An 18417-nucleotide genomic window follows, 5' to 3' on the forward strand; every position below is an offset into this window, starting at 1 on the left:
CAAGGTCCATTCTCCTATTCCAAGGCTACCCTGACCTTCTCCAAAAACTCTCAAAGGACAGTGGACAAGAGCCCTTCTGCCCTTGGCCTTCCCCTCAACTTATGCAACGTGCCTGCCCCTTTCCGGGCTCAGTCCCAGAGAGAAGGTGGGCAAACACCGAGGGTCTTCTCCAACTCCTTTTCTCCCAAGCTCAAGTTTACTGTAGAGGCTGAAACAGCTGGATAATTTCTTTCCCAGCCTCCCCTTACATCAGGAGTAGCCATGTGACACAGCTCTGGCCCATGAGAAGTAAGCAGAAGTCTGCTGAGGGGGATTCCAGGGAAAGTTTTTGCTTTCCTGGTGCAAGTGAGAAACTAGCCCATGCCAACCCTCCCCCACTTCCTGCTTTAAACAAGGACGTTAGGCCTGAGGTTTTGGTAGCTGTTTGTTACCCAAGAGGATCCCAGATGTTTGCCCTGAATCTGGAGGTAACATGGTTGCTGCCTACCTCCAGATTTCTTTTGATGTAAGAATCATAAGCCCCTACAAGTTGAGTTTCCTATTTTTTTCAGCCAAACACAATCCTGATACGGGGTAATCAGAATGCATGTCTGTCTACCCACTTCCTGGACTCTGCTCACGTTTTCTCCCTGCCTTGCTGTTCCCAGTTCCTTGGTCCTGGGAGAAGCAGACTTTTCCTGTCACCCCTCCCTGCATATGTGAAAACTTCGCTTTCATAAAATCCTCATGGTCCTTTCTACCTGGACAGCCTCTTGAAATACTAACGTAGAGGATAAATGAACATAGAAAAATCCTTTCACTCTCAACAGGCCCTGCCTTTCAAGCCGAATATACCATCTCATTCTGAATACCAGAGGCTTATTATTAACTCTATTATTACTAATTATTACCATTATTAAGTTATTACCATTATTAAGTTAATTATTACCATTATTAACTTGTTATCATTACTATTAACTCTATCTTTCTTTTTGCATTCCTTCTATAAACTCCTAATCTCCTGATATTATCATTATCCCCATTTTACAGATAAGGAGACTGGGAAGGCTTATGGAAGTAGAGTAATTTTTCCGGAGTTAGATAGAGTGAAAGTGATACAGGCTGGACCGGAACCATTTACAATGGTCATTAATGCCCACTCTCCTTGGATACCTCACTTCCCTCCATCAACCATCCCTCCATCCCTCCCACATTCTGGACCTCCCCCGCCCCTCACCCCAGCCCCAGGGGTGGCGAGGCAATGACAAGAGGAGACAGCTGGCAGCTTGTGCTTTACTGGAGAGCAAGGATGTCAGCCCCAGAACCAGCTAAACATTTTCAGGCTTGGAGGCCAGAGGCTTAAGTCCATAGGGGAGACAGCACAGGGAGGCATCCGGGCACAGGTGCATGTAGGTTTCGTACTTCGTGCAGTAAGGCCGGCAGGCCCCGTGGCCCTTCCAGCACCGTTTGAATTCACTTCTCCCTATGCAGGGGAAGACTCCGGGTCACAGAGCCAGCCAGGGGTTGCAGGTTATATCACTGGTCACAGATTTAACAAGAGATCAAGGTCACAGATTAGACCACTGACCACAAGTTAGACTACAAGCTACCAATTAGCTCTGTAGTCATTTGTTAGATAGACTCTGGTCATAGAGCAGCCCTCAGGTCATAAGTGAGGCCACAGAACAAGAGCTATGACCACAGGTCAAGGGTTAGACTAGAGGTAACAGGCTAGACCACTAGCCATAAATAATACAATCAGTTATAATTTAGACCACAGATCTCAGTCGAGGTTAACCCACACATCATAATTTAAACCACTGGTTACAAATCAGAGATGAATTTCTCATTCAGCTTAACCCACACCCCAAGTACACTCTAAGCACCTTTCATAAAAACAATATTCGATTATAGTTTGTCTTATTATAATCCCAGTATATGGGTTAAGGAAACCAAGGCACGGAAAGATTAACAAATTTGCCCAAGGTCACACAGCCATTAAAGGAGCAGAGCCAGCCTTCAAATCCAGGCCATCTGGCTCCAGAGCCCAGACTTGTAACCATTATTCAAACTGCATTGCACACATAGGGACCTGTTTAATGTTACGATTTAGTGAAGAAATTTCCAACCATGGGCCATGAAAAAGGTGAGGCTTTGGGTCAATATCCCCTCCAAGGGTCTTTGGTCACAGCATGGTGTGGGGCACCTCCTTCATTGATTCATTCAGCAAACATGGGGCACTGGGAGTATCACAGTGAACAAGGTGGCCATGGTCCATGCCCTCAAGGAGCTTCCACCTGACAGGGAAGGGGGTTAAAACCCAAGCAAATAAATACAATAAGTAGAGTTGCGGTAAGTGCCCTGAAATAAGTGATCAGGGTGCTGTGATGCAATTAGGGCAGGTGTGGGAAGTGAGGAGAGGAGGACCACTTAGGGCTGTCACAGTGATATTTCTAGATATATGATATTTCTATATATATATATACCCAGCAACTCGGAAGAACTGGGACTGAGTAGGAGATGGAGGGAAAAAGCTTCCCTGCCTCACCCCGGATTAAAAGAGATCCCAAGGGGCTTCCCTGGTGGCGCAGTGGTTGAGAGTCCGCCTGCCGATGCAGGGGACACGGGTTCGTGCCCCGGTCCGGGAAGATTCCACATGCCGCGGAGCGGCTGGGCCCGTGCCCGTGAGCCATGGCCGCTGAGCCTGCGCGTCCGGAGCCTGTGCTCCGCAACGGGAGAGGCCACAACAGTGAGAGGCCCGTGTACCGCAAAAAAAAAAAAAAAAGTATCAGAGGTCTTTTTCAACCATCCCCATCAGCTCTTCCATCACTTCCCACATGCACCTGACACACTAGCGTCTTGTCTTGCTTTTATTCTTCGTAGTACCAATACTTATCTCTAACATATTACATGTTTATTTGGTGATTTTCTGTCTCTACTGACTAAAATATCAGCTCCATGAAAGCAAGAACCTTGTTTGCTTTCACTGCTTGATCTCCAGACATTGTAATAGTGCCTGGAACACAGAAAATATCTTTATAATGAATATTTGTTGAGTGAATCCCATTTTAAAAATGAGGAACCAGAGGTATGGGCTGATTCAGCAACACACTCTAAGCTGCCCAGCAAGTCAGTGGTGAGGCCAGAACTTAAACGCTGGTCTAGGCCTCCTCTGTCCCCCAGAAGCTGAGAACCTATCCTTCATTTCTACACATACACATATACACACGCACACACACGCACACACACACGCACACACACGCATATACACAGGTGATGTTACCTGGCGGCACATGAACCAGGACCAGGAAAGCCACAAAAAGCAGAAGCAGCTGTGTCATGGCCACAGGGCTCTAGAGCGGGGCAGGGGGCCACTGGGGAGAACATAAGAGAAGAGGAACCAAGCACACCGAGTCTTGATGCCTATGGCCCAGCCTTTATTGGGCTGCAGATCAAGGCAGGAGTGTGGGCAGCAGGAGACCTAAGTGGGAGCCTGAGGCCCTGTGGCCCCAAGGATACAGTGGATCTCAGCCAGCTACGTGGGGAACTGATCAGCCATAACATCTGGAGGTTGCTGAGCTCTGAAGCTGGGGACAGAATGTCCTGAAGCAATGTTTTGGGTCAGAAACTGTACCTCTTCCCCACCTGAGAGGGTGGGGAAAGCCTTGGTTTCAGAGAGACCTGGTTCAATGCCAGCATCTCCCTCTAATCACTATGATACCTTGCACAAGTCACTTAGCCTCTCTGAGCTCCAGGTTGTCATCTAGGAAATGATGACAAGCCTCCCTTGCAAGACTAAATACATGGAGGTTCCCTTCCCATGCCGAAGACACGGAACCAGAACTCACTGACGCGTTCAAACAAGCATGTACAGTTGACCCTTGAACAACACAGGGGTTAGGGGCGCCAACCCTCAACGGCAGTCAACAATCCACCTATAACTTATAGTTGGCCCTCTGTATCTGCAGTTCTTCATATCCGAGGTTCTGCCTCTGCAGATTCAACCAACCTCAGATCATGTAGTACTGCAGTATTTACTACTGAAAAAAATACTTAACTGGACCTGCGCACTTCAAACCTGTGTTGTTCAAGGGCCAACTGTATTTAGGCTTACTCAGAAAATGAGAAGAGTAATAATGCAAACCGCACAGAAAGTAATGGATACCTAGCTCATTTAGAGGATTAAAGGAAATAATACAATGGTTCTCAAAGTGTGGTACCCAGACTAGCAAGCAGCAGCAATACCTGGGGCTTGTTAGAAATGCAAATTCTCAAGCTCAATCCAAACCCACTGAATCAAAAGTTCTGGGGGTGGATCCCAGCAAGCTATGGTTTAACAAGCCCTCCAGGTGATTCTAATGCGCCACTGAAGTTTGAGGCCACTGAGATAATATGGGTACAGAGCTTAGAACAGTGTCTGGTACACAGGCATCTGAGTTGCATCTTGAAAGATGAGTAGCAGGGAGGGTATTCAGGCAGAAGGAACAGAATGTGCCTGAAAGAGTAGGGTATTGGCTAGAGCAAGGAGTTTGTTGGAAGAGATTGGAAATGACCTTGTAGAGGACCAAAGCCAGAGCACAATGGGTCTTGAATGCCAAGTTCAGGCTTTTGTATTGTAGACAACTGTAAGTTTTGTAGCAAGGATGTAAACTGTTCAGATTTCAGTTCTGAATAGAGAAACTGAAACCCAAAGAAGGGAGGTGACTTGCCGAAGGCCATACAGCAATTGAGTGTCTCACTCCCAGACAGTGCTGCGCCACTCACAGCCCATCTTGTAGGTGGCAAAGGAAAGCTTAGAGGGCCAAGCCACAGAAGGAAACCAGGCGTGAGGGGGTTTAGCATCTGCCCAAAGACCTGCAGGGGCTGAGCTAGTCTACCAGACTGCTGTGGGAGTTGCTCTGAGCTGGACACTTGGACCCCCTCAGCCATGACAATGAGCTCCACCCACAGGTACAGGCTGGTCGCCGTGGGGCCCGCATACATGCCTGCCCCAGTCCATCATGACCTAAAAGGAAGCACCTTGCTCAAAGACCCATGGATGGCCAAAATCACAAGTTCCCTACAGCCAGCTTCTCTTCTGTACCAAGTTCACAGTGTCTCTTTTCTCCTCCTACAGGCCTAGGAAGACTTGAGGGGGCGGTGGGGGGGGGCGGTGGCGGGGGAAGCACAGACCGTGATAGAAAGGGACAATAGGCAGAGACCTGAGTGCCAAGCCCAGGTAAGCCGCAGTTTGTTCATCCTCTTAGTGTGGTATCAGGATTAAATGAGCTAATAATCCAGGCAAAGTGCTCAACCATGCCAGGCACAACACAGGAGCCCAGTAGATATTCATCAAGTAGGGGACAGCCATTCTTCCAGGCACGGAACAGCCCTAGCTGCATAAGGGGCGCTTACCCTAGAATCTGCCGAAAGAATGAATGACCGCTGCCAAAACAAGACATTCAGAACGCGTCAGCGCAGACTTCCTGGGCTCCCTCCGCCCCTCAAGCCACTTCCCAAAATTAATTCTCAATCCGAAGCAGAGTTTCTCAAAGTGGGGTCTATGAACTCTGGGTCAGGCTCACTTAGACACTTGTTTAAAATGCAGATTCCCCATCCTCTCTGCCAGGACTGCTGAATCTGCCTCTCTTGCAGGGTGGGACCTGGAATCTGAAGAGTTAACAAGTTCCTCAAGCGGTTTTTGTGAAGGCTAAAGTTGGTGTGCCCCATTGCTGGAGTGGATAGATGCAGATGCAGAGGGGATCCAGGCTCAGGAATTCAGAACCCGTATCCTTCCCCTCTCTCGCCCCCCACCCCTGGCTAAGTACTTGAAGTGGAGGGTCAGCTGAGCTCTGCGAAAAGTCATTCAGCGGCCAAGGCCTTGGGGCGGAGACCCCGGGGCTGCCCTAATGGGGCGGGGCTGGACGGGGCGGGGTCGCGGCTCCTCCCTCGGCCCGGGCGTTGGGGCGGGACTGGCCTGAGGGGCAATGCTGCGAGGCAGTGGTACAGCCTGGTGCGCCCGGCAGCTTTGGCGGCCGGGGACCCTGGACCCCTCCCCACACCGAGGTAAAGGCCCGCGCAGCCCGCCACCAACTTAGTCAAGTTGGTGCGGAGTTCGCCAGGCGCCCGTATGGGGCGACGGGGGGGGGCGGGGGGGTTCTGCGGTACAGGCAGGGAAGAGGGGGGCCTCGAACCCGCGTCCCGGGGTGAGGGCCCCCGGATCTCGGGCCCGGAGGGCTGTTCCCTGAGACAGGGAACCCTCCCGGGATCTGGGGACTCACACCCAGGACCCCCGGGCCGGGGAAGCTCGGACTCCGGGAATGGCATGCCCTCCTGGGCCCTGTAGGTCTCCTCTCCACCCGCCTCACCACCGGGACCCCTTCCTGTCACCAAATCTGGGGTCCGGCTGCTTCGAAGCCCCCGCGCCCCCACAGCAGCTGGAGGCCGTAGTGCCAGCCGCTTCTGAATTTTTCACGGAGGGGGCGGGCCGGACACGCTGTTCCCATGGCACCGGGGCTCTCAGGTTTCAGCTGGAGGGAACCCCCAGACCCCCTAGCCTTTAGCAGGACCAAGTTGCCTGTCCTGCCTCTTCCTCAGCTCTCGTGGGATCGGGCAGCAGAAGTGAATCCCCCCGGGGCTCTCAACCCTCCTCCGTACCTCCCAACCCCGAACCGAACCGTGGGGAAGAGACCTGTGGGGAAGAAGAGAAGGGGGCAATTCGGGTGTCTTTCGTGAACGTGGATCTCATGTTCTGAATGGCTGGGGCAGCTCTGTGTGCATGCTTGTGTGGACATCCTATCTGGCTGCTGCCCCTCTGCCTATCTGTGTATCACGGGGGAGTGGGTTATCCTCAAGGCATAGGAAATGGCCTCTGGGTGTGCATGCATGTGTGTGTTCACACGCACTCACCCCTCCCAGCCTGACCCAGGTTCTCTCTGGGCCTGAAGCCAGAAAGCCCCCACAGGGAGAATCTGAGGCACCTCCTCCTCCCATTTGAACTCAAAGGAAGGAAGGACTACTAGAAGGACTAGAAAGACGGCTCTGGAGGAAGCCGTCAGAGCCGTCGCAGCAGCTCATCAGGACTCTACAGGAGAAGGGGCTCAAAGCACCTGGCTCACCACCCACTCCCCCTTCCTGCCGAAGGAAAGAAGGAAACCCCCCTTCCCAAGGATGACACTAAATACTCAGCAAGAGGCAAAGACCCCCCTGCGTCGCCGAGCCAGTACTCCACTGCCCCTGTCCACCCGGGGCCACCAGCCTGGCCTCCTGGGCACAGCACCTTCTACACAGTCCCAGCATCCCCGACTGGGCCAATCAGCCTCCCTCAACACCCCCACCCGGCAACCTTCATCTGCCCCCAGTGGTTGGTCCTCTGAATCCAGCGACTCTGAAGGCTCCTGGGAGGCCCTCTACCGTGTGGTACTGCTTGGAGATCCTGGTGTAGGGAAGACCAGCCTGGCCAACCTCTTTGCAGGAAAACAAGAGCGGGATCTCCATGAACAGCTGGGAGGTAGGGACCCTGTGGGCTGGGAAGGGATGCGGTCAATGGAGTGAAATCCCTGTTATCTGGGGCATAACGCTGCCAAGAACAGTTGTACAACTCATGCACTGCTCAACTCTGAGGGGCATCTTTCACATAGACTATGAAGTGAATGATCACCCCCTGGAGTTGTGCAGGGCACAGCCTGCACAAAGATCCACAGGAGGGAAATTCCTTGAATGGTGAATGAGAATTGTGCTAATTTCTCATGGGTGAGAGGTGTGTGATTCATTTTCATGTCGTAAGGGAAGCAATTCTGAGTTCCACAAGTCCCAAGTATAAAGAAATGGTGAACTTCCTCCCAACCCTCAGACCCTGCCCCACAGACAGCCATCCATGCCCACCATGACCTGCAGCCGAACTAAGATCCTACCCAAAATGGAGACTCCCAGACTCTTAAGTTGGGCCCTGGGTTCCTTTATTCCCAAGAGGTGCAGTGAGCTGAGAGGGCCTGGGGTCCCAGAATGATGGGGATCAGGGACTGGACAGAGGAAATGAAGATGAGTCCCTGCAGGACTGGCAGAGAGGACCCAGGGTGAGTGGGGGGAGAGGGGAGGTTAAAGGCAGAGAGGAGGTGGGGACACTCTGACCACGCCCTTTCTCCAGCCCTGACTGCTCAGAGTGTGAACCCATATGTACACATGTACACCGGTATGTATGACAGATAGGGAGACAGAGTTCCAGAGAGGGTAACGGGACCTGCCTGAAGCATACACTAAGCCAGAGAGAACTCCCAGCCCAAATTTAACCCCACCGCCCCACACTCATTCAATCAACCAAACCAACAAAACCTTTCTCAGCACCTACTGTGTGCCAGATACTGTGCTGGCAGCTGGTGGGACAGGGGCTCCTCATGGTGTTTCTTGGCCTATCAGGAGAGACAGACATCTAACAAATATGGTGAGCACTTCAAGGAGAAGTGGAGGGGGCGGAAAGAGGGGTTAGGGAGGCCTGCATCCTCCCCAGGCCTGCATCTCCTCCCTGAAATCCGTGTCTTTCCTCAGTTGCAGGAGATGTGTACGAGAGGACCCTCACGGTGGATGGAGAGGATACCACACTGCTGGTCATGGACACCTGGGAGGCTGAGAAACTGGTATGGCACAACAAGCAGGATTTGGGGGGAGGGGTGCTGAGGCTAGTACCAGATTCCTGTCCCCTCCTAGGACACTACAGAGGAGGGACAGGGCAGGGCCCATCCTCAGCACCTCCCCAAACCCACAGCTCCTAAGCAGCCTTTCCAACGAAAGCCAGGAGAACCTCATGACCCTGACCCCCCTTTCTCACTCCATTCATCCTCTCCTCACAGCCATCCCCCAAGATGTGCTTCTCCCCCTGCAAATCTTCCCCTCATGAGCACCCTTATCCCATTCCACCCACCCATATTGTACAGAAAAAGGAACACCAGATTTAGCCTGAGGTTGAACCCCCTCCTCCTTTGTCTTACCAGTTGGCTTTGTGCAACTGACTTACCCACCCTGAGCTTCAGTTTTCTCACCTAATAAATGGGTGGATCATTCCTGCCTTCCTTACCAGCTAGTTTTTTTAAACTTCTTATGCAGTTTCACAGAGATAAGCACAGTTTGGAGCATGAAAAAATGCTGAACGTGAGTGAAGAATTGTAAATAATGATAATTCTTATCGATCATGACTTCGTAGCTAGTAAAAAGAGGACACCAAAGACGTCCTTCCCTAGCCCATTCCAAAGCAGGAAGAGAGCATTGGGCAGGGACATGTCCCCATTATGCTTTTCTTATCTTGCTTGAGTTTTCTTACCTTTGTTTATCTTGTTGAGTCTTTTTTCTTGCTATACAGGTAACACATGCTCATTGTAGAACTTTGAAGAAAAGCAACTAAGCAAAAAGGATCTAAAAATCACCTGGGCTCCCATCTCTCTAGGGGGTAGGCCCCTCCCCTAACACTCAGGGAGGCCCTGCCCACAGGGTGGGGCTTAGGAGGGCAATGTTGGGTGATTGACAAGAATGGCTGACAGCTCCAGAGATAGGCCCAAATCTAGGGATGAAGGAGCTATGAGACCAATTCCTTTTAACTAGCATAAAAGGAAACCCAGGTCCAAATGAGCATCATAATAATGATGATGGTTCTCCTAAGAGCAGCTGACATTTATGGAGCACCTTCTTCCTAAGTGTCAGCCCCTGTGCTGAACACTAGACATATATTTTGACATTCAGTCAAGACAAAAACTATACAATGAGTGTATTTCTGATTCCCATCCTACCAATGAGGAAATCAAAGCTCAGAGAGGTTATGTGTCCCAAGTTCTCAGATAGCAAGTGGGATTCAAACCCAGATTTATAATAGCCCAAAGCTTATACTCTTATGCACTAGGACCATCCCCACTGGGAGCATCACCTTCTGAACCTCCATCTGAGGTTCCACTCCTTCACTCACTTGTTTATTAAGAAACACTGGCTGGGGCTTCCCTGGTGGCGCAGTGGTTGAGAGTCCGCCTGCCGATGCAGGGGACGCGGGTTCGTGCCCCGGTCTGGGAAGATCCCACATGCCGCGGAGCGGCTGGGCCCGTGAGCCACGGCCGCTGAGCCTGCGTGTCCGGAGCCTGTGCTCCGCAACGGGAGAGGCCCCAACAGTGAGAGGCCCGTGTACCGCAAAAAAAAAAAAAAAGAAAGAAAAAAAAGAAACACTGGCTGGCTAGTCCCCACCTCAGCCAGGGTGAAGGGAGGGCACCATGACCAAACCCAGATATGCAAGGTCTGCCCGGGGGTCCGACATCAGGTCCCTGCAGGCCCATCACACACAGCCAGCCTCAGGGCCAGCCTGAGGGCAGCAGCCTTGAGGGTCCCACATCCTAGGGCCAGCGGAAGGCCTTGGGGATCCAGTGGCCAGGTCACACCCAAGCTTTATTTTTAAAAAAAGAAAGGAAGGAAGAAAAAAGAAACACTGGCTGGATATTTATAATGGGCCAGGACACTGAAGACCCATCAGTGATTAAGGCAGACATGCCTCCTGGCCTCATGGAGCTCACAGACTGGTGAAGGAGGGTCTACTTTTTGGATGCAGTTGAGAATCCTATGGGACAGAGTCCAGTGAATTAAGAAGAGTGATCAGACTGGAAGTCCCATTTGGGAGACAGACTAGAAGGCAGGAATTGGAATTCTGTGCCCAGCTGGCTGGGTGGCCTTGAGAAAGTGTTCTCTTCTCTGGCCCTTGATTTCCCTACAGTTTCCCTGGCCAGTGTCTATGAAGGCAGTTCCCAAAGAGGGTCCATGCAGAGAGGGTCCATGTTGATGTCCGAGAGGCAAAATCTGACAGAACTGGGAGGGCCTTTGGTTCATCCAGTAGTACCCCAGCCTCGCTGACCATCAGGGTCACCTGAAGAGTATTAGAAATCAGATTCTCAAGTCTCACCCCAGGCCTAATGAAATAGAACCTATAAAAGTGGGGTTCTGGAATCTATATTTTTAATCACACCCCCAAGGGGTTCTTACCCACCAATCCATGTACCAACCAGCTTTTGTGATGCTAACACATAGCAAATCTTCCATAAATATTTGTGCAATGAATGAATGAATGGTCAACACCCACCCTCTCATTCTACAAATGAGAAAACAGACTCCGAGGGAGGAAGGAACCTGTCCATAGTCACAGCTAAGAACCCAAAATAAGAACCCACATCTGTCTGACTCAGTTCAGGGTTATTTGGCCCCGGGGAAGGATCAGTACAGCTGTTCAGAACTTACCCCTTTTGACAATGATGTTGACCGTGGATCCAATGCTTTCCTACTTATCTACCTTATTTAGTTATCAGAAAACTTTTCTGGCTTCTTTTCCCCTCACAAACAATGCTTCCACCACGCTCGGCATTTCCCACTCTTGCCCACTCTCTTCCCCCTACTCAGCCTGCTCATCCTTTCTAACCCCAACCCCCAGTCCACCGTGAAGCCCTCCCACACTCTGCCCAGTTGAGTTCTCCTGGTCTACCCCCACCCCAAGCCCCATGGGTCCTCCAGCCACTTGCATATGGCTCTCTTTTTTTTGGCTGAGCTGCACAGCATGTGGGAACTTAGTTCCCTGACCAGGGATCGAACCCGCACCCCCTGCATTGGAAGCACGAGTCTTAACCACTGGACCGCCAGGGACGTCCCTGCATATGCCTCTCTTAATGGTACTTATCACACCGCATTATATCTCTCCATTTTCGTAGCATCCCTTCCTAATCATGAGCTTTTGGAGGGCAGGTACTGGGTCTCCTTAAACACTTAGAAACACTTAGAAAGCTGTTACCTAGGTGGTTCAGTCTCGGAGTGCTGTCCCTGACAAAAGAGCGTCATCCAAAACAATATCAAAATTACTCCAGTTCTTTCCTTTCCTTGTCAAACATCTTGAATGGACTCCACGTCTTAAAATGCCCCTTGCCTCTCCCACCCCCTTCCCTTACACGCCACAGTTGCTCCTTCAACTCTCTCTTCAAGAGTATCCAGAAAAACACCTCCCCGGAAGACAGCCTCCTGTCCCTACTTCTCTCCCTTCCTTTTTTTTTTCTTAACTCTGGACTGCAAAAAGCCAAAAGGACTGTCTAGCAAGACCAAACCCTCCTCAAACCAGACAAAAGTGCTGAAAAGGCAAAGCCAGAACTCTCCTTAGCAGAACCCAATAAATCTTTTGTCTCCAGTGCCCGGCCTACAGAAGGAACCAATGAATGAGAGAATGGAGTGAGGTAGTGTCATTAGCCCAATTTTTCAAGCAGAGAAACTGTGGCTCAGAGAAGATCGGTGGTCTCCCAGGGTGACACAGGGAATTATGGCAGAATTTGTCCCCCAACCTGTCCAAAGTATCAACTTCAGCCCCATCCCACCCATTAGACCATCCCAGCCCCTCCTTTCTCAGCCAGGGCCTAGGTACCGTCTGAGGATGGGCCTGGGTTCCCTCCCCTACAGGATGAAAGCTGGAGCCAGGAGTCGTGCCTGCAGGTGGGCAGTGCCTACGTTATCGTGTACTCCATCGCAGACAGGGGCAGCTTCGAGAGTGCCTCTGAGCTCCGCATTCAGCTGCGGCGCACATATCAGGCGGACCACGTGCCCATCATCCTGGTGGGCAACAAGGCGGACCTGGCACGCTGCCGGGAAGTCTCCGTGGAAGGTGAGCCCTCCACTCCACCCTCCTCCTCCACCTTTCTCTTAGCCCTGTTGTCACTGCGTCTCCTCCAGTGCTCCTCGATCTCAGTGACTCGTGCCCCCCCACCTCCACCCCGGCCACCTCCATCCTGCATCTACTTGCCTAAGCCTGAAAGCTAGAAACCATTCTTGGCTTGCCTCCTCTCCCATTCCCTCAGACCAGTCCCCAGACCTTGTCGGGTCCACCTCCCTTAACCCCACATTCCCTTCCTGTCCCCATGCCCAGAGCCTCTGCCCCATCCTGGCATCTCCACTTTAGCCTGGGCCAACCCCGGTACTTCTCTATCCCCACTCAATCGGTTCTCCTCACCAGCTGCCAGAGTTTTCCCGAACCAGAGCTGACCTTGTCACTTCTTTGCCTAAAAATTCCCCTATGTGACCCAATGCCCTTAGTCTGAGACACTTCATTCACCAGGCATGATAGGCTCAGTGCCTGTAAGCTTTCCAAGGGCTTACATCAAGACAATTATTGACTCCAAAATACAGTGAGAAAATGATAAATTCAAATTTCACAGAGCTTTGTGTACAAAACATAATATTGTGTCAGCCAGCAACTGCGAACCAAAATGTTTAAAGTTATACTTAAATTGTATTTAAAGTGGGATGGGGAATATTTTAATACAATTGATGTATCAGGTGGGACCCATAACGATCTAAAAATGGCCCTACTCACAGGGCGAAATCTAAAAAATATGGAAACTGAGACCCAGAGTGGGGAGGCCAGTTCTACAGGGTCACCAGCCACTGAGGACTAGAACCCAGGCCCCTGCATCCAGCCCAGTGGCATCCTGGACACGAAAGACCATATGCTTTATGAGCAGACGTCCCAAAATTCTGCAACATGATCCCCAGGAGATTTTGTTGAATCGCTAGTTCCCAGGCCTCACCTACCGAATCGGAATATCTGCGGGTGGGCTCAGCAACCTGCATTTTAACATGCTCCCCCAGACAATTCTGATGCACAGATTAGACCCCTGCCATGGCAGTCAAGACCCTTCCGTGGGACCTCCCAGTCTTCCCAGCCTCATTCTGCTATCAGTATCAGTCACTAACCTGTGAACTAACTCCTCAAAGCCAGATTTATCTCTGAGTCCCCTGGCACGCAGCACAAGGTATGGGGAAAGGAAAAATCGTGCTTCCGGTTGAGATTGAACACACCTCCTGCTACCTTTATCTCCTTTTTCCGGTTGTGGCTCCGCCCTGGCTCACTGACCCCGCCCCCTCAGAGGGCCGCGCCTGCGCTGTGGTGTTCGACTGCAAATTCATCGAGACGTCAGCCACGCTGCAGCACAACGTGGCGGAGCTCTTCGAAGGCGTAGTGCGCCAACTGCGCTTGCGCCGCGGGAACTGCGCAGGCCGGGAGCCACCGGCCCCCCGACGACGGGCAAGCCTAGGCCAGCGGGCTCGACACTTCCTGGCACGCTTAACTGCCCGCAGCGCCCGCCGCCGGGCACTCAAGGCCCGCTCCAAGTCCTGCCACAACCTGGCCGTGCTCTGAGGCCACCCGCCCACTCTCTGGGTGGGGGGCACTGGGGTGCATTCTAATCTCCACCAGGGCCACGGAGAGGCAGAGTCTCTGTGGCTTGCAGTCTGCATCGTGGGCCTTGGCCGCCCACTCCCCCAACGTACAGAGCATCTCCCCAGTCGCAACTTCACGGACCTCTCTGCCCTGGGCAAGTGATGGACAGACCATGGGGCCAAAGCCTAAATTGGGGTTTTCATGCAGTGCGTGTCTTTTTGTAAAAAGTCTTCCTTGTCCTTGGGCTCTGGCCAACCCTCAGAAATTCCCCCACAATAAACCAGACCAGAAGGATGTCCTGTCTGAGTGCCCAGATCTCTTCTTTTGGGCTCTTCCAGGCGTCTCCACCTCCCGCTTTTCCATCTACACGGGCTGCCGACTGGGTTGGCCTGCTGACTTGGGTGTCAGGGTTAGTCAGTAAAATCACTGGACCACTTATGCATTCAGGCCCTTCTCTGAACCACTGGGCACAGCCCCTGCGCCACGACTTTGAGAGAGACACAGTGGAGCACAAGCAACCACAGTTTAGTGTGATGACCTCCTATTCTCTCATTAACTCGTTTTTTTAGATTATAAATTCACCAAATATTCTCTGAAAAAAAAAATCTTCGCCCTCATCTTAGCAATATAATAGCTGGTGTTTGTTGGGAGCTGACTGGGTGCTAAGCTGTCACAACTATTAACCTTCACGACCCATGTTTAACTAGTTAGAAAACAGGCGTAGAGCAGTGAAGGCTTGTGCTCCAGGTCACACAGCAGCTGTAAGTGAAGTTGCCAGGATTCCAGCCCAGGCTTGTGAGGCTAGAGTCTGTGGCCAGCTTATCCACAGCTCTCTTGGAGAATGTAACAAAAAACTATAGACTCCCAGGGAAATGGGCTTTCAAACACGGTTTTGCACACAATTGAAAGGGGGCAGGTGGACTCCATGAAACTCAATCCATTAATCCCCAGGATGGACCCCCGATTTAGTCCGACTCATTCCGTTTTCTAGCTTTGGAAATTGAAGCCCAGAGAGGGGAAGTGAGCACCCCAGAGTCGCCCAGCCAGTAAGGGTAAGGACCAGACCTCAGGGCCCAGCCTCCTCCTATGTCTGTGTGGGAAGTAGGAGGTAGTGAGGCACCATGGCTGGGGATGGGCCTTGGGGGTCAGGTCAGGAGTTTCCAGCATAAGGGGAAGCGGTGTCACTACTTTGAGAGGAGAACATGATGCAAACAGTTTGGACCATTGTGTCCCTGATGCCTGACACCCCTGACCCCAGCCAGCTGCCTGCCCAGATGCCTCAGCCCCCCACATCGGCCATGTCCCTGCTGCCAGGAACACCAGAGCACAAGCAGGCGAGCCATCCTCCAGCTGTGACCCCCCCAATCTTGCCAGCAGGGCACTGATGGCACTTACTTTCCTATCCCAACTCCAGCCTGGGGAAGGGAAAAGGAGGAGGGTCTTCCCCCACCCTAAGCTGTCTCTGGAGGCCTGTGGTCATGGGGGAGGGGCTATAGTTGTGGAAAGTTGGCAGAGGCAGCCGGCAGCAGCCCGGGAGAGTGGAAAAAATGATATCAAACCCAGAAAAATGCAGGCCGGATGGAGGGCCCAAGCCGGCCCTGGGAGGTGAGAGGGAGGGAGGGAGGAGGCCCCACAGGCTGAGAAAGGAAGAGGGCCAGGGAGAGAGCGCAGGAGCTGGTTTGGAAAAACCTGGGGACAATCAGCGTGATTCCTTCCTTTCTTCATCCGCAAATATTAACTGAGGGCCTACTAAGTGCAGGGCACAGTGCCAGGTTCTAGGGACATAGTGGTGAAGAAGGAGTAGGGTGTTGCTCCCTGGAGCTCACAGTCTGGTGGGGAAAACAGACTAGAAAACACGTATATGATTAAAATAATTACAAACTGGTAGGGTGCTAAAAATCAGGGTGGTCATGAAAATAATCCTCTTAACTCACAGATGGGGAAATTGAGGGCCAGAAAGGGAGTACCCAAAGCTACTCAGATTGTGGAAGAAATCATTGAGACCGGGATTGGGGGAAGGCAGGGGAGGGAAGAAAGAAAGAAATAGTGCAGACTAGATGCAGGGGTGAGTATGCAGCCAACACAGCAAGACAGCACAGTGGTGGAGGGCATGGGCCCTAAACCAGGGGGTCAGTATTCAACCCCTGCTCTCCTCCATCTCTCTGTGCCTTAGCTTCCCCATCTATAAAATGGGATTCATGACAATTCCCTCCCTCAGGATTGATGTGAGGATTAAATGACTTAAGATGTGTCAAGTACTTATAACAGTTTCTGTGTCTAGGAAGATTCAGGAAATGCTGGTTCCTGCTATCATATCTTAAAACATTAGGGAAACCAGAGTTTGTTTAGGGTAAGATATTTTGAGACCGTGAAGACTCGCTTGGGAGTATTTGCCCTATTAAGACACTGGAGGACTTTAGGAAACTCTCTTCCCTTCTTGGGCCTCAGTTTTCCCATCTGTAACATAAAGGGATTGAATCTGAGCTTGTAGCATACACTCATGTACTCACACGTTTGCTGTCTGCCTCCCCCACAGGAATGAGACGTCCGCAAGGGCAAAACCCTTGGTGCTGCTCTCTCCTCAACACCTGCATCAGTACCTGGCTCATCGTAGGGGATCACTAAATATTTGTGGAATGGATTAATTAACCAATCTGTTAAAGGGCCCTTCCAAACCTGATCTCTCTGATTCTAGGAGTCTGTAAATAAGGCATGGCTGGGAAAGCATGTAAGAAAACCACAATATTCCTCCCAGGGACATGGCCTATTATAGTTTAGAAAGTTCTTTCTCAGACATAAAAACAAACCAAAAAAAAAAACCAAAAAAAAAGCAAAAAGCTAACTTTGTTTTAGCTCTTTCTATGTGGTAGGCCCCATGCTCCATGCTTGGTACACATTTTCTCATTTCATCATCACCATCTACTTAATAGGTACCATTTAGCAGATAACAGATGAGCACATTGAGGCTAAGAGAACACAAGAAATTTGTCCAAGGCCACACAGCAAGAAAGGGTAGTCAGGATTCACACCCAGATCAGCTGTCAAGAGTCAGGTAGGAACTGCCATCTTCATTGTACAGTTGGGGAAACTGAGACCCAGAGAAAGAAGAATCTCCCAAGGTCATGTAATAACAACAGCAAACAGTTCCATCACTCTTACCATGTATCAGGTGCTGTGTTAAGTGCTTTTTGCATATTAAATCCTCAAAACTTCTCATATTATCACCATGCCAGTTTTCAGATGGAGAAACTATAGCAGATACCCTGCCAAGGTTGCACAGTGAGCAAATATTTAGCCAGGATTCGAACCAGGGAAGCCTAGTCCCTTGGTGTGAAAGGCTCAACTATATCGCACTGTCCGACGGTACAGCCAGTCCGGCGCAAGCTGGTGTCTGCCCAGCACCCTGCTCCCTGGGCTGGGGGCAGGGTGGAGAACAAAAGCACATTGAGATTATACTCAGCCACCAGCTGCGACTTTCCACCTTGAAGGGAGGGCACTGTTATGGAAAAAGTGATAAAGCTCTGGAAAGAGGAATGTCTCCCCAGGGGCCCCAAGTCTCCTCAGAGTCTCCCCCCTCCTTTTGCTTTGGGGGAAGGCCACAAACTGTGCTGTCCTGATCCAGACGAGATGAAGGCCACCTGGATCCCAGCACACCCCAGCCTGGCTACTCAAATACTGAGGATCACTGGCCCTGACGGAAAGTTCCAATTTCTCAGCCAAGGGCACGAAGCTTCCACTCGGGGACCCCCAAGGAATCAGGTTCAGGCTGGAACTCCCTTGTCCTTGGATGGTGAGAAATTCACATCTCCCAGGCACAGCTCAGTCCTTCCTTTACTCAGCAAACTTTGATAAGGGTATGTGCTCTGAAGGAAGGTAAGGGGGGTAGAGAGAGTCACAGCTGGCTGCTTTGTAAAACAAAATGTTTTTAAAGATTAAGAATCTCTAAGCTCTGCCATGACCATGTGACCTTAGGCAAATCAAAATATATGGAGTGAAGGGGTTAGGGTAGAATTCTTTATGCGACTGTCTCAAGAATATTTGAATATTCTAGTTCAACAGCTTGAAAAAATATACAAGTTCAGTTTCAATTTCGGCGCTGTCTCCTTCTGTTCAGTTCAGGGTTTAGTTAAAAATAATATTAATGATGGGATGGGAGCTCTGGGTTCAACAGTGTGTGTTGTTTTCCCAGTTCCGTCTGATTCAAGTTCAAGGCTAAAATGGATCGCTGTTCCAGTTTCTGTGCCGCATAA

At 51.1% G+C, this 18417-nt stretch overlaps 2 protein-coding genes across 2 annotated transcripts; one reads left to right on the forward strand and one right to left on the reverse strand.

Moving 5' to 3' along the window:
• Positions 1-1292: 1292 nt before the first annotated feature.
• Positions 1293-3381, reverse strand: DEFB124 (defensin beta 124). Its single transcript, XM_022592764.2, has 2 exons — positions 3263-3381; positions 1293-1462 (listed from the first exon to the last, which is right to left on the reverse strand). Exons 1-2 carry the CDS (start codon positions 3318-3320, stop codon positions 1308-1310), a joined length of 213 nt encoding a protein of 70 aa, XP_022448472.1. The 5' UTR covers positions 3321-3381; the 3' UTR covers positions 1293-1307.
• A 2122-nt stretch (positions 3382-5503) lies between these two features.
• Positions 5504-17713, forward strand: REM1 (RRAD and GEM like GTPase 1). The gene is made up of 5 exons (XM_030762934.2): positions 5504-6024; positions 6964-7468; positions 8503-8591; positions 12412-12613; positions 13875-17713. The coding sequence occupies exons 2-5, from the start codon at positions 7129-7131 to the stop codon at positions 14144-14146; spliced, it is 903 nt and encodes a 300-aa protein (XP_030618794.1). The 5' UTR covers positions 5504-6024; positions 6964-7128; the 3' UTR covers positions 14147-17713.
• The last annotated feature ends 704 nt before the right edge of the window (positions 17714-18417 follow it).

Source organism: Delphinapterus leucas, chromosome 15 (genome assembly GCF_059928025.1).
Source record: "Delphinapterus leucas isolate spDelLeu-1000000601 "Yukka" chromosome 15, BTC_Dleu_Yukka2, whole genome shotgun sequence".
Classification (NCBI taxonomy): Eukaryota; Metazoa; Chordata; class Mammalia; order Artiodactyla; family Monodontidae; genus Delphinapterus; species Delphinapterus leucas.

Excerpts from the sequence above, each read along its gene's own strand:
- DEFB124 (XM_022592764.2), bottom strand. The coding sequence starts at position 3,320 with ATGACACAGCTGCTTCTGCTTTTTGTGGCTTTCCTGGTCCTGGTTCAT. Across the intron at positions 1,463-3,262 it reads CCTGGTTCATGTGCCGCCAG|GGAGAAGTGAATTCAAACGG; the intron begins GTAACATCACCT and ends TCCCCTGCATAG.
- REM1 (XM_030762934.2), top strand. The coding sequence starts at position 7,129 with ATGACACTAAATACTCAGCAAGAGGCAAAGACCCCCCTGCGTCGCCGA. Across the intron at positions 7,469-8,502 it reads TCTCCATGAACAGCTGGGAG|TTGCAGGAGATGTGTACGAG; the intron begins GTAGGGACCCTG and ends GTCTTTCCTCAG. Across the intron at positions 12,614-13,874 it reads CCGGGAAGTCTCCGTGGAAG|AGGGCCGCGCCTGCGCTGTG; the intron begins GTGAGCCCTCCA and ends CCGCCCCCTCAG.